Source organism: Leptosomus discolor, chromosome 6 (genome assembly GCF_034619465.1).
Source record: "Leptosomus discolor isolate bLepDis1 chromosome 6, bLepDis1.hap2, whole genome shotgun sequence".
Classification (NCBI taxonomy): Eukaryota; Metazoa; Chordata; class Aves; order Leptosomiformes; family Leptosomidae; genus Leptosomus; species Leptosomus discolor.
The window spans coordinates 6,177,432-6,191,494 of record NC_141396.1 but is presented as its reverse complement, the minus strand read 5'-3'; the positions used below and the strand labels follow the sequence as shown (position 1 = coordinate 6,191,494).

General features: G+C 40.9%; 1 protein-coding gene across 2 annotated transcripts in view; it reads left to right on the top strand.

Annotated features, from left to right (window-relative positions):
* The first annotated feature begins 1,504 nt into the window (after positions 1-1,504).
* WDR11 (WD repeat domain 11) overlaps positions 1,505-14,063 on the top strand; it is a 45,192-nt gene continuing 32,633 nt past the window's right edge. For both annotated transcript variants that reach the window (XM_086466491.1, XM_086466490.1), the window contains exons 1-5: positions 1,505-1,590; positions 2,896-3,007; positions 7,461-7,614; positions 11,284-11,457; positions 12,594-12,780. In XM_086466491.1, coding sequence (XP_086322617.1) covers positions 1,505-1,590; positions 2,896-3,007; positions 7,461-7,614; positions 11,284-11,457; positions 12,594-12,780 — 713 coding nt within the window. The remainder of the gene's footprint in view (positions 1,591-2,895; positions 3,008-7,460; positions 7,615-11,283; positions 11,458-12,593; positions 12,781-14,063) is intronic.

Here is a 14,063-nt window from a genome sequence, read left to right as displayed (position 1 = left end):
ATTAGCAAAAAATAACTAAAATTAATGAAGCTAGTGGCTGCTCAGGCTCCCGTAGAATTGGTATCTGGAGGTGTAGATCATCTTGTCCTCAAATGGTAGCCAAGAAAAAGGAGCAAAAAACCCCCTCTACTTCTCGAAACAGTGATTTTTCAACTTTAAGAGTAGAGAGAGATATTTTGGGAGGAGAGGGTTTTGAGAAATAAATTCCAATATTAGAGTGACCTGAAAATGGTATTGAGTTATGCACTGTGCTTCAAGATCAGATTTCTTTAGAAGAGAGCTGGAAAAGATAACAGCCGCAGGTTATTTCTTGAGTTCCCAATTGCACAGATTTGGTTGTGATTAGAAAGAAAACCGAAACAAAGAGGAACAGCATTATTGCATCTCCTGTGACAAAGTGACACTGCGGCATGGCAAAAACCTGTAGCTGGCATTGCAAACTTGCCAACTTTGGCCATCTAGTGGCATCTTTTTCACTACAAAAAAAAAAAACAAATAAACAATTACCAGCCATCTCTATTTTGAAGAGAAACAAACCTCCAAACAGCGCATGTGTGTCAAGTGATGCGCCTGGAGCTACATGATTCTGGCCATCTTATTAATGCCGTGGCACAGAAGAAAGTTCGGGATATTTCGATGCTCTGCGGGCTGGTGTGCTCCAGTGCGAATGCGCAGTGTTCTTGCACGTGGCTGTGTCAGCCTGGGTGGCTTTGTCAGGCTCGAGTGACACCGTGGGGCAGGTTAGAGGATGGGGTGCATTAGGTAGGACTTGGTGCCTTACGGTGCCGTGGTCAGCGCTTTATGCTGCTGGTGAGGGATACAACAGCACCACAGGGGTTACTGCAAGAGGGCTATGACTATTGCGTTTTGCCTTCTAAGAGGTAATTTCGGAGGAGAAATGACTACGGTGAAAGAAGTTCTCTGGTTAGTAGTGGGTCCCGCAGCACCCATGCGCCCGGAGATCTGGCAGGGAGCCCTTAGCGTGGTGAGGTGTTTCAGGCGCCCCGCCGCAGACTGTCAACAAGTTTCCCTGGAACCAGCCAAGGCAGAGGGGGCCTCTGCCATCCCCACCCTGTGTTCTCCTTCCAGGCTGTGTGATTTAAAGCCAGCGAGGCACAATTCGTGTCCCCAGGCCCGGGGGGCTGTGCTGGGGGTGCCCAGAGGCACCGTGGGGCAGGCTGGAAACCAGACACCCCGGGCCGGTACCTGAGATGGCGGGAAGGGAACAGCCACCGCGCTAAGGGGCCCGGCCCGGGCACGGCGGCGGCCGCGGCCTAGCGCAGGCCCTCCGAGCGGCGGCGGGCGTGGCCGGCCCCGGAACTGCCGTTCCCGAGCCGCGGGGCCCCGGCGGACCCCGGCGGCACGGACCGGCGGCACCGCCGAAGCGGCGCTTCCTGCGCGGCGGCGCTGGGCAGGGCCGCGGTGCGCTCGGCCACCGGCTGCCCCGCCTCGGGCTGCCCCGCCTCGGGTTGCCCCGCCGGGCCCGGCGCTCCCCGGCCTCGCTATGCAGCGCTTCACGGTGAACATCAAGCTCCCGGCGCGGACCCTGACGGGCGCCCTCAGCGCGCCGAACAGGGGGGCGGCGGACTGGTGAGGGGCCGGGCCGCTGGCGGGCGGGCAGGCGGGCAGGGGCGGTCTGCCGGGCGCGGGGAGGGGAGAAGGGCGGCTGAGGTGTCCCGGGGCTCTCCCCACAGCGTCCCCCGGGCCGCCCCGCGGCTTCGCTCTCCGCTGCCTGCCCCGGTTCTGCCTCCTCCCGGTGTCCGCCGCCCGAACCGGGACGTCCGTGCAGCCCCACAGCCGGGTGCCGAGGCTCAAGCGGCGCCGGGAGATGCCGGGCGCTCAGTAAAGCGATGGTAGCGATCGGCTGTGTCCGCCTGACAGGGAATCGTGTCCTGCCGACCCGAGCAAGGTGGTCACCGCAAATACTCGGGTCCTCTTCCCGCTCCTCGCTGGCAGGGAGCTGCTGCCCTGGAGGTGCTGCTGCCCGGCCCTCAAGCGAGAGCAAAGCTATGGCCATAGACGAGCACGGGCCAGTCCCTTCTGGCAGCGATATTTGCTTCTCTGGGCAGGTGCAACGACCTGTAGAGATCAGGGCAGCATCTTCTGGTTCCTATTTCTGTTATTTTTAAGAGTTGGTGTACAAAGCCGGTACATATATTGGGTTTTGTATTCATTGCTCTGAACAAGGAGTTCACCCGGCTGTGCTGGAAAGCATTACGTTAATGCAGCTGAAACTTAGGGAGAGGAAATGCATGAGCTGGACCGAGTCATTTTCTAAAACTGTGGCCTTTAGTTTTCTCAGCTTACAAGGCAGTGAACACTGAAGTACTCTGAAGTTCTTAGTTTGGAACTTTATTTTTCTCTTTTGACTGTTCCCATTTGCTTGGTGTTCACCATAGCTTTAGAATTGTCATCGGTGGCCACGTTAGCCTCTCCTGAAGTCACACAGGCCTCAGCAGATTTTTCACTGTTACTGTGATCACTTATCACTGGCCCCTTTTTGTCTCAAAAAAAAAAAAAAAAGAGACGAAAAATATGCAATTAATGATATAGTTGCAAATATATTGCTTACCTGCATGCTTATATGTAAAATTTGGGAAAGCTCTTCATGAATTCCTATGTGATATCTTAAATATACAGCAGAGGACTTTTGTAGATGGACACAAAGAGGCGCTTTGCGGTGGCTTAGGGTTCCATCAGCAAATAGTTCAGCAGGCAGCGCAGCAATGGCGCTTTGTAATGCTTTTGAGTTTTATGTTGTTAAATAATTTTTACTCTCTGATGTACGTGTCTAGTAGCATGCATTCAACTAACAAAAAAATCCCTGCCTCATTCTTGATGTGAAGTGGGTTTTGTTCTTTTTTGCTTATTTGATGATGACATATGCTTTTCTAGGGGCTGGCAAGGTTTGATTGCATATGGATGTCATTCTCTTGTGCTGGTAGTTGATGCCAATACCGCTCAGACTTTACAGGTTTTGGAAAGACACAAAGCTAGTGTTGTCAAGGTGAGATGTACATGTTTTAAGGTATATCACTTGATTATGGTGTATATATTATTTTTCTATATCACTGTAAATACTTGACAATAAATTGCACTTGATTTTCACATGAAATCTGTTGTAAAATACTTGTACTTTACATGATCTCTTATACAGCTAAATCAAACCATACATGCTGAAATTTGAGCCGAGGTTGATGGTATACCTTTATAGAAGGTATAGAATATATAGAAACATTCGATAGTGTTATGGAACACAGACAGAGATGTTTCCAAGAAAGCTTTTAACATGACAGAATTTCAGATGAACATTACAAAATATCAGATGAATCTCTTTGTTGATGCCCTACCTGATCTTTCGTGTTGTGGTGGTAACCAGTGCACCATTCAACGAGAAAGTTGCTTCTAAGTTTTTACTTCTGTTCTTACCTATAGAAAAGGAACAATAGCAGACAAAACTGAACATTTATTTTGGTGATAAAGAATGGCTAAAATTTAAGCTTAAGCTTAGGGTACTTTCCTTTGAAGATCCTTGACTTGAAATTGCAGAGCATTTGACTTTGGGTCAAGTGTGGAACAGGATGTATTTCTTTGATACTCCATTTCTTTGATACTCCATTTCTTTGATACTCCATTTCTTTGATACTCCATTTCTTTGATACTCCAATTCTTTGATACTCCAATTCTTTGATACTCCAATTCTTTGACTGCGGAGTATGACAGATTCAGTCAGCGTTTAGAGGGATATGTGGCTGGCAGATGTAATGTTTGATAGTCCTTAGCCCAAATGCTATATTACAAGGCAGTCAGTAACTTATGAAGACTTTTAGATAGGGGCATTTTGTTGTTTTTTTGTAGTAATAGAAAAAGTTTCAATGTGCCTCCTGGAAATCACACGGTATTTTTTCCCCACGTGTCATTTTCCGTAAATAGACAATTTTCATATACATACGCTAATACTTTATCAGATATGGCCACGCTGGTATTTTGAAATGAAACACAATTATTTTGTCTTTGGGATTGATAATTTACTGACTTCTGAGCGGTCACGTTCTGATGATGTCTTTCTGCATGCTAAAGAGCTTCAATTTTTTGATGAGTGGTTTTGAAATTTCAGTGTATTGAGTAATTAACAGGTGGTGGTGTTTATGTGTCTTCGTACAGCGTAATGTATTTCTGTGCTACAGAGTCCAAATGCATTTTTTTATAGTAATAAATAAACTGTTCAAATCCTGAGTGAAAATATTGGGTAGGGCAAAACTAACACAGCTCCATTCAAGAACTTGTGAAACAGCCATATAGATAATGATATTGTAGATTTTACAAATGGTTGTAAGGTTTAGGAATTAGTTTTGCTTGATGAGAGAGAATTTTGAGACTGGCTGGCAAAAAGCAAGGTAGAAGGGTTAGGTTTCAAAACAGGCATTTTATATCAATTTTTGAGATGTGTGTGCTGTGACATGTTTAAAATGTAACAGAGGACTGAAAACCAATTTCTTCCAGCGTGTTTGTATACTTGCCCGAATCTTTTCACTGAATTTTGAGGATTGTCAGGGTTGGCCAAACATGGCTGCCAGCTTAGATCTTGTGCCGCTGATACGAATAACCTCTCTGGTGACAAGCATGAGGCAACTTAACTGACTCTAAGTACGGAGAGGTTATTGCTCAGAGCAAAGTCTGTACATGACAGCATCCATGGAGTAGGTGGCACTGTGTGAATCAATACCTTTGCTTTCCTTTTGGCAACTTGTTAGGGTAAGCATAGCCTTAGCCTCAGTCGTCTTCAGGCTGCCCTTTAAAATGAGCAAATCAATTAAAATGTCTATAATTGTGGAAAAAATAGAAAATGTAAGTGGTACAGAGGTAGCAGCTATAACGACGAGTCTGCTTTAAAATTTCCACTTAGCATAGATAATAAGTTATAGCAAAATCAGTTGTTATCCATGTAGTGATAGCATTTTAGTGTGCTTCAGTTACACTCCCTGGCTTTGAGAAGTAGCGTTATTTCGATAGGAAACCAAATGCTGAAGTCCAAATAGATTTTATATAATCTATAAGATAATTTTTCAAAACCACTATCTGGTGCTTTACTAACAGAAATAGACTGTAAGAAAGTGACTAATTTATGAGGAGGAAGAACGAAGATAAATTCTGTTCTGCTTTAAGAAGTAGACATTATATGAAAAATGATTACAAGGCCACGATCATTGCAGATACCTTTACAAGCATTCGTAAATAATTTCTTCAATTCCTAACTGATTTCTTTTTTTGTTTGTAAATGCTAAGAGCATAAATAAGTTGGAGGGGGTTCGTAAGAAGTCTGCTGTGTGACTTAAACTCCTTGTAGTAAAGGCTCACACCAGCAAGCTGAAGTCTACAGGGGATCTTCGCCCCTGAAACCCATGCTTCGGATTTGAAAAAGTTTCAAAACACACCACTATCTGCAATTAAAAAGCAAAGATAAAAGCGATTGTTTCATAATCCTTCTGCAGTCCGTTTAACTGTTTTTCTTTAAATAGTTCCTGGCCTTTGGCTATCGTAACTATGTCCGGGATAGGTAAAGTTTTCAGTGAAAATGGATCCATGTTAGTTGTCTGTGTATCCTTACGGTGTTTGTGGGGTGCTGATGACTTTGTACAGGGTGGATTACATCTCTTTTTTTTTTTTTACCTTTACAAAGAGTACTTGAAAGAGTACTTTTACAAAAGAAAATGAAACTACAGAAACAGTTTTTGATTGAAGTTTCTTTTCTGTCTGTTCCGATATGTTAATAAGTATCGATAATAAGATTCTTTAAATCAAGTGAGATAGATGTGAAAATTAAAAAAACACTTCACCTCTGGTTCCTGTTTCTGACCAATGCTGCTGCTGTATTTTGAAGTCAAGGTAGAGAGGCAGTGACCAGTACAGTAAGAAAATAATTTCTTTGAGCAGAGGGATCAGGTCATATTTGGAGACATTCGTGGAGCAGTGTGACTGCAATGAGAAAAGAGGGCTTATGGTGTTAGAGAGCTCCATGAGCTCTGGTTGAGACTGATCGTGTAAAAGGTCTCCTTTTTGTTGTTCATAACTTGGTGACAGCTCCCCCCTTCGGAAATGATGCTTTCCAGGCTTGGAATTTGCTTCAAAGTAATACATATTTAACTGAGGTATTAACAGCTTTGCAGGGTTCTGTAATTACTTTTTTAATAGCTACATGGAAGTATCCTCATGGGTAATTTTTCTTTTAACATCAGGGAAGCAGGAATTGCAACACCGAAATTTACAGGTAGAGGAGAGTCTCCCAAGAATTCTGGTAGAAACGCACATTGGGGCTACAGCTAGAGCTCTTTGAAGCGTGCTTGTTGTGCAGGTGTAATGTTTGCTTAATTTATTCAGCTAGACTGTTGAACTGCATCCTGGTCACACCTCTGACAGGCGTAGCACAAAGGCAGCTACAGTCCTCTGAATGCTGTTATGAACTCATGTTGCAAAGTTAGCGGTGCCTAGTGATAATTCTGTCTCTGTTTTTTTAATGTCTGGCTTTCAATATCTGCAAAAAGTGGTGTGTTTTGCCTCAGCCTTTCTGTGTCAGGTACTGTGGCAGGACACAGCTAGCTAGCTACAGTGTCATTTTTGTAGGAGTTAGATTCCCGTTAGCCTAGCGTTAAGGTTGCTTTATTCTGTTAGTATCTTCAGTCTCTCTTAGCAGTTCGCCTTTAAAGGAGATAGCAAAACAAGTCTATATTAAATAGATAAGGAAGGAGTCAACGTTATCTCTTTATAATTTCCGGAGGCTTGTAGACAGAATGTTTCAAATTTCAAGACACGGTTTTCATAAATATTGCCAGCTTGCAAGCCTGTGCAGCTTGAAATCCCAAACCAGAAAGTGGTATGTGGAAATCCGTGGTGGCAACATGCTGAAAACGACAAAAAAAGTTGGCAAATGTCAGCCATAGCTTGACATGAGACAACATATGATGAAAGACCAACCTGCCTTCCTACCCGATACCACAGCATACTTATATTTGGCAGCTTAGGAAAGTGACATGGGTTAGGATGTGTGTAAAAGTTGGATGGTAAATTTTCAACTTTCATTTGTTTGGAGATCAGTGGTTATAGGTTTGTAGATGCCCACAGAACTTTAAAGATTGCCATTTAGTTCCTTCTAAATATTTGAGTAAAATTTTTATATACATAGCATATATTTGTGGATTGTCGTAGTTGCCTTCAGGAACAAGGATTGTTGATTCATGTGATTTGAAAATATCAACCACAAAGTCATGCAACAGAGTTGCAACATACCTTATATTTGTACAACTAATGGTAGCTTAAAGGTATGCTTACACAGATCCTATTAATGTTAACTATTACTATGCTTTTTTTGTTGCAATAATTGTTATTTGTTTATCCATCTGAAAAATATGAAGTATGGTGTCTTATGTTTGCCTCCTTTGACCAGTTTTCATCTGTATCCTCAGGTTAAATGGGCTAAAGAAAATTACCATCACAATATTGGCTCTCCATATTCTTTACGTTTAGCTTCTGCTGATGTTACTGGAAAAATAATTGTATGGGATGTGGCAACAGGAACAGCTCGTTGTGAAATACAGGAACATGCAAAACCAATTCAAGGTAATGATAGTACGTGATGTTTTTGTGGGAGCATCGTTCCATCAATCCATCACCTGGGTTTGCAAATCATACTCAGTTCTGCCATTGAATTTTACTGTTGGGATTACTGGCCTTCTCTGTGTTTTATCTACTCGTTTTCTGTCTAAACGTAAGACTTGCTGTCTCCCAGAGAGATGCTGTGAGATTGCTAAAGCTGTCCCTGCTCACTGCAGTGGGGGGTTGGACTAGGTGACCTTTGAGGGTCCCTTCAAGCCCAGTGCATTCTGTGATTCTATGATTTATTCATTGTGGTAATATTTTCCAAGATCTTCTGACAGAAAGTTACAATCTATTTTTGTTAATGTGGTTGATTGAAATAATATTTACGGTGTCCAGAACATCTTCCTGCTTTTGAATTGGTGATGTAGGGTAGTTTTCGTTGCCCTGGAATATCACTACCGTCTGTAGTGGTGCAGTACTTCAATAATACTACATTGCTGTAAGTTAAGCATTTTGATTATGCGCATGAACTTTGACAATTATTGAGGTACTTCGTTATATAGCTACTTCAGGTCAAATTTACTATCATGGTAACATAAATTTGCAATATAACTAGAGAGAAAAGGGTTTTTTGGGGCATCTGTGCAGTTATCTGATTCATAGGAGGGGGGAGGCTTTTCTGTGCATTGCAATATTAAGATGCAAAAAATGTGTAAATATTAGTGTAGAAGACAGTTGTAAAAAAGGTGATTTCACGTATAGTTGGAGTTAGTATGAAGTCCTGAAACTGAGTGTGACACGTTTGAATTAGGTTTCTAGTGTAATTAAGTAGACATGAATGGCAAGGATTAACACAGTCAAAGGGAAACAGGAAGTTTTGAGATGGTATAAATAACTTGTTTTGGCTTTCATTTGAGAAGATGGTTTAGTGGTGGTACTTGCTGCTTTTGCTTCTGTTCTATGGGTGGTAGCCCAGTGGAGGTGGGAAAGTCTGAAAAGAACCCAAAAAACTCTACCTGAACAGTTCTGGACAGGTGGATGTTTGAAGATTTTTTTTAATCTGTTACCAGAATACTTGATCTCATTCAGTGATTTCATAAGTCTCTGAGGGAGGTAAAAAAAAACCCAAAACCAACTAACCAACTGAAACCCCACCAAAAAACCCAAACAAAAAAACCTGGAGAAGGAGCTATGCGTTTATGATGTTGTAAGCTATAGAAGATTTATGTTTGCTTATGCTAGAGGCAAAAATGTTTAGAAGCCTGGCATAGAGGTAAGTGCTGTCTTAATTGGCCTAAGGAAGGATAGAGAATGGAAAATGTAGCCATTGGCCAGGTATAACACAATTAAGAGAATATATTGGAAAGGAATAATTGTCTTTTTCCTTGCTTTTTGCTGTGCTTATTTATTAGTAAGGTATCATCCATCAAATGCTCCCTTTCATTAGGTAGTATCTTGTACTTCATCAATGAAAAGGTTAAGGTGATGGTTAGAACTCTGAAAAGGGAATCAAAACATCTGGACTTCATTCCTTCTGGCATCACACACTCAATATCGTTTTACTGTTGCTTTAATTGGTGCAGTTTGTAGTTGATCGTAGTACTCCCACTATTGTAAAACTTGGTGGTTTGGTTCTAAGTACTTGTGGTAGGCACTTTTCTGTCTGTTGGAACCACTCCTAACAGAGCTGACCAGGAGCTGGCTAGAGCACTGGAATCTGGTGAGCTCTGTGGCGGTCCTGCTGTGACCAGTCTGCTAGCCTGAGGTGATGCTGCCGATGAACCGCTTCCAGCATCTGACTGGCTCTTTCGGGATTAGCTAATTCTGAAATGAGGGAGGGATGACTCTGCAAGTACAGCAGTGTCTGTGTGGTCTGCTGCATGTTCTGGATTTCTGTTCATTGCTGCTGCTGTCCACACCAGCAATATGTCTACAAATTGTTTCTGAAGTAAAATTTAGAACGCTGCCCCCTCCCCTGCCCCGAAAAACTACCATAATGAGTTTCTAAAAATAATTTATAGTTTAGTTGGACTATTTTAAAAACTTGTGATGATGCTTGTGTTATACCTGTTTTTTATTTTGAATTGTATTTTATGAAAGCCCACTTATGAAATTGTTTGGGTTTTATTATTATTCCGTTTTTATAAATCTGGTCACAGTAGGTACAATATTGTAAGTCTGATAGTGGGACACTGAAAATGTAGTTTATTGACTGCAGTTAATTTTATTAGGTTTATTTCTTTTTGTGTGTGTGTTTTAAGTTGCATTTTATTTACTCTTGACACTAATTCACTGAATTTGGTGGAGTTTTGACCATGCCATTTGATGATTTCTCCAGGTTTTCAGACCCAGTGAAGGCTTTCCAATCTGCTGGGTGAGGGAAAAAAAAAATTAATAAGCAACAGAATTAAAATTCTGCTCTGTCCTCAGTCCCTGATTTGATTCAGCAATAATCTCTAACAAAAGCAGCTTCTTTTCCTTTCTATCTGTTTCTGAGGCCTCTGGCTTTTTACAAGCCTGTGGAAAATGGTGCAACTACAGAGATCGAGCACCAGAGTGATCTGCTGGTTCTCTGTGTTATCTGCAAGAGCTTTGGGGGGTGAGAGCTGGAGCCTCACTGTTTCAATGAGGAGAAAAGTGGTGCATCAGTGTAAGGCACATTCCTTTATTTGATCCCAGCTCTGCATTCAGCTGAGAAGGAGTTAACCTTTTGTTAACTTACAGCATAACTGATCAGGACACACGTGGCTGGATTTTTTCATTTTTATTTTTTCTCTGAAACCCAGTGAGAAGCACTTACCAGCTCTGAAAAAGCAGAATTGATACAACAGTAGAATGGCTGAGGAAGGACTTTTTTTAACATCTTAATATATATGAACACGGTGTGGAGAAGCTGTGCCTTGGTGAGGTCGTGCAGTGAGTGGTAGGAGCCGGACTGTGGGGACTTCATCCGTTGTGTGCCTGAGCCATGCTGTTGTCTAAAACACTGCGCCATGGAGCATGGAGGTAGCTCCACTACAGCTCTTTTCAAGTAACTGAGGTGTCTGTCTGCTGTTCTTGGCAGAAAGCAGAGTCTTGTTCATGCATGTTGAAATGATGCCCAGCCATGATGATTGGCAACCACACCTCTCCAGACTGACTCGAGCATTTAAACACTGTACTTGAGTTCTTGATTGTGTGTTACAGCCAGTTTCATTTTACTCTTGCCTTTAAGAATCTGTTTGAAAGGTATTTGAAGTGGAGAAGACATTTGTTTCCAGATCCAATACTTAAACTATGTCAGATTTTAATTTGGGATGGTGTTACGGTTCATGGTGTCACCCCAAATACTAATTGGGATGGTGTATGGTTCTTTTCATTTTAACTGTACAGTGGTTTTGTACAGTATGGTATGTTGGCTGAAAAGATCTGACTTCTTCAGGATGGGATGTGGTTGTGTTCATGTATGTAGATATGTGAAACCCAATTTATTGCTGCTTGTTAAAAACATAAATTCAGGCCATAAAAGGAGCTAGTTTTTAGAATTGTGAAGCAGAAGCATCTTGTTACTAACAAGTCAGTATTTGTTTTTTAAAGACAAGGTATTCTAGAAGAAGTTTTAAATAGAACAGGTTTAATAGAATAGTTTTAAAATAGAACAAAGTTTTTTTTTAAATTAATTTCTCTCTTGTTCCTTCTTTCTTTTGACAGACATGCAGTGGTTGTGGAATCAAGACGCTTCTAGAGATTTACTGCTTGCCGTTCATCCGCCTAACTATATCGTACTGTGGAATGCAGACACGGGCACCAAACTTTGGAAGAAAAGTTATGCTGAAAATATCCTGTCTTTTTCATTTGACCCCTTTGATCCATCACATTTAGCTTGTAAGTTTCTATGTATAAAATAGTGTGACCTGAATATGCGTGACCAGGAAAAATGTTAAACTAAAATATTGAGATTAGAAGTAATGGATTGGAGAGAATAATGTCATAAATGCCAAGAAGAATTCTCAAAACAAAGATAATGGAATCTTTGGCCGATGTGGAATCTTCTAAACGAAGATGCCGCTGTGTGAGGGGAGGGGAAAAGTAGGCATGAGCAGAGAAATGAGAGACCTGAAATGTTTGAGACTTTTCACAAAAGGTGGTGTAAAGCTTGTAGATAGGAACTGGAGGAAGACAAGTATAGAGCCCTGTTAAACTGACATAAAAAGCTATATATCCATAAAAGGAGGGATGCTGAGGGAGAATCCAGTAAGATGAGTAGAGCAAGAATAAATGCTATTTTCTACAGAAAGGATTATTTTTTTTTTTTTTAAAGGAATAGAGTGTGAGCATCAGTTTCAGAAGCAATTCAGACATCAAGGGGAAAGTCGTGCAGATTTATACACATTTTAGCAGGAAGAAACTAAGAGAAATAAGAGAGTCACCATTTTATTCTTTACTTTAGCTTTATCACTCCTGATCTGTAATGAGACAGTGCACTTTCCCGGCTTTGTAGTTGTATTTTTTTAATCTGCCATACCATTCAACCTCCTATAAACATGTAGTAAAATCTTAGCTACGTCTCTACAGTTTAGCTGAATCTTTATGCTGCCATGTAAATAATGTGAGTTAATGATTCCTTGAGCCATGCTTTGCATGAAAATAAAAAACTGGTGATATAGCCAATGTGGGCAACCCTGCCTTCTATTTGCGTTGTGAAGCTTAAAGAAAAAAAGTTGATACGAGAGAATAACTGTTCTGAACAACCAAGAGGTTTCTGCCAGTAATCCCCACAGTATTTTTTTAGCATAGATTTAATTTTGAAAAACTGAGTTTTGTGGATATTATTTAATTGTAATGGACCATCTGCTTTTTCAGTAGCAGGTGCCAGTTGTCTAGAATAATGAGTTTTCTACCTAATACAGTATTATTAAAGTTACTAGCATACTCCCTACCGAAATTTCATTAAAATGGAACACCACAAACAAATTGCAGATGGTATTTTGCTATAATAAAATTTGTTTTTCTTGGTACAGTGCTCACCAGTGAAGGAATAGTGTTCATCTCTGACTTCTCTCCTTCCAAAGCTCCAGCCAGCTCAGGGAAGAAAGTTTACATCTCTAGTCCCCATTCCAGTCCTTCTCACAACAAGCTGGCTGCTGCTACAGGGGCCAAAAAGGCCCTTGATAAAGTAAAAATCTTAATCAGTAATGAAAAGCCAAGGTAGGTTACAAATATTTCTTCTTGGATAATATTTTGTAGATATATTTTATAGATAGAATTAGGTTAAAGCCTATAAGGTACTTAGTTTAAAAAAAGAAAATTCATTGGGGCAGGCAGATAGATGGGTATCCTGTATGAGGACATTATTTAAGAAAATAACATTGACAGTCATTCATCCAGTTCTGTTCATAAAAACAGCCATATCATCCCAGCATGTTTTGTATAAGTTAATGACGTAACTTTCTCACTTCGCCAAGAGATTTTTGTGCAGGTGTAAATTCAAGAGCACCTTTCTTAGGGAAAAAAAAAAAAGATGAAAATGGGCTAACATTATGAATTTCAGTTGTGGAATGAGAAGGGATTTAATAAGAGAATGGAAATTATGTAACTGCTGATACCTGAGAAGAGTTGTCATTCTGCTGTTGTACATGATACTGCAATAGGTGGCGTTTGTTCAGTTAATAGTGTACAAATAAAATTCGAATTCATACATACCTATTTGTGTGTTTTCTGACCTCTTAAAACTAAAATTGTTGCAGTTTTTTTGTTAGAAATTCTCTAGGCCACTTTCTTGTGTGGGTGTAATTGTTTTTTTCCTTTTGTATTTTATATTTGAGTAATAAAAGTATTTCTGAAACCTCTGTTGAAGGTGAGAACAAACTAATCAGGTTGTTTTATCAGTTGTAGTTGACACTAAAATTTAGTGCAGATATGAAATTTATACTCTGTTTTAATAACGTGTTTACATTGCAAACTGGAGAGAGGACTTGATGATACCTCCTCTGGTAATCATTTAAGAAATGATGATTTTTATATGAAGTTAATGGGCATGATCCTGTCATTTTGTGTTCTATAATGCCTGATTTGTGCTGCGTCAGACAGAACACCTGCTTTGTGAATACTGAGACAGTACATGGGCTGCTGCAGCCTTATGTGTGCTGTGTAATAACAGCAAATCAACGAAGATACCATTTTTCTGCATTCTCCTGATTGCATTTTAAGTTGTATATGAATATTGCCAAAAGTATCAGTCTTCTCTTTTTCTCCCTCTTTCTCCATCCAGAACACCTGAAAAGACTAGAATGGGAGAAGGGAAATAAAAATTGTAGCAGCGATGATTTATCTGGTTTTATGTGAGTGTAGGGAAACTTTGAGGAAAGAGGAGCAGGAGATTGTCGGGGAAGTGATTGCAGTGAAAAGGGGACTCGTAATCCTGACGCAAGGAATGAGTTGCAAGAAGCGTGTAAGGGAGGTTTAGTGTGTGGCAGATGAGGAGATTAAAA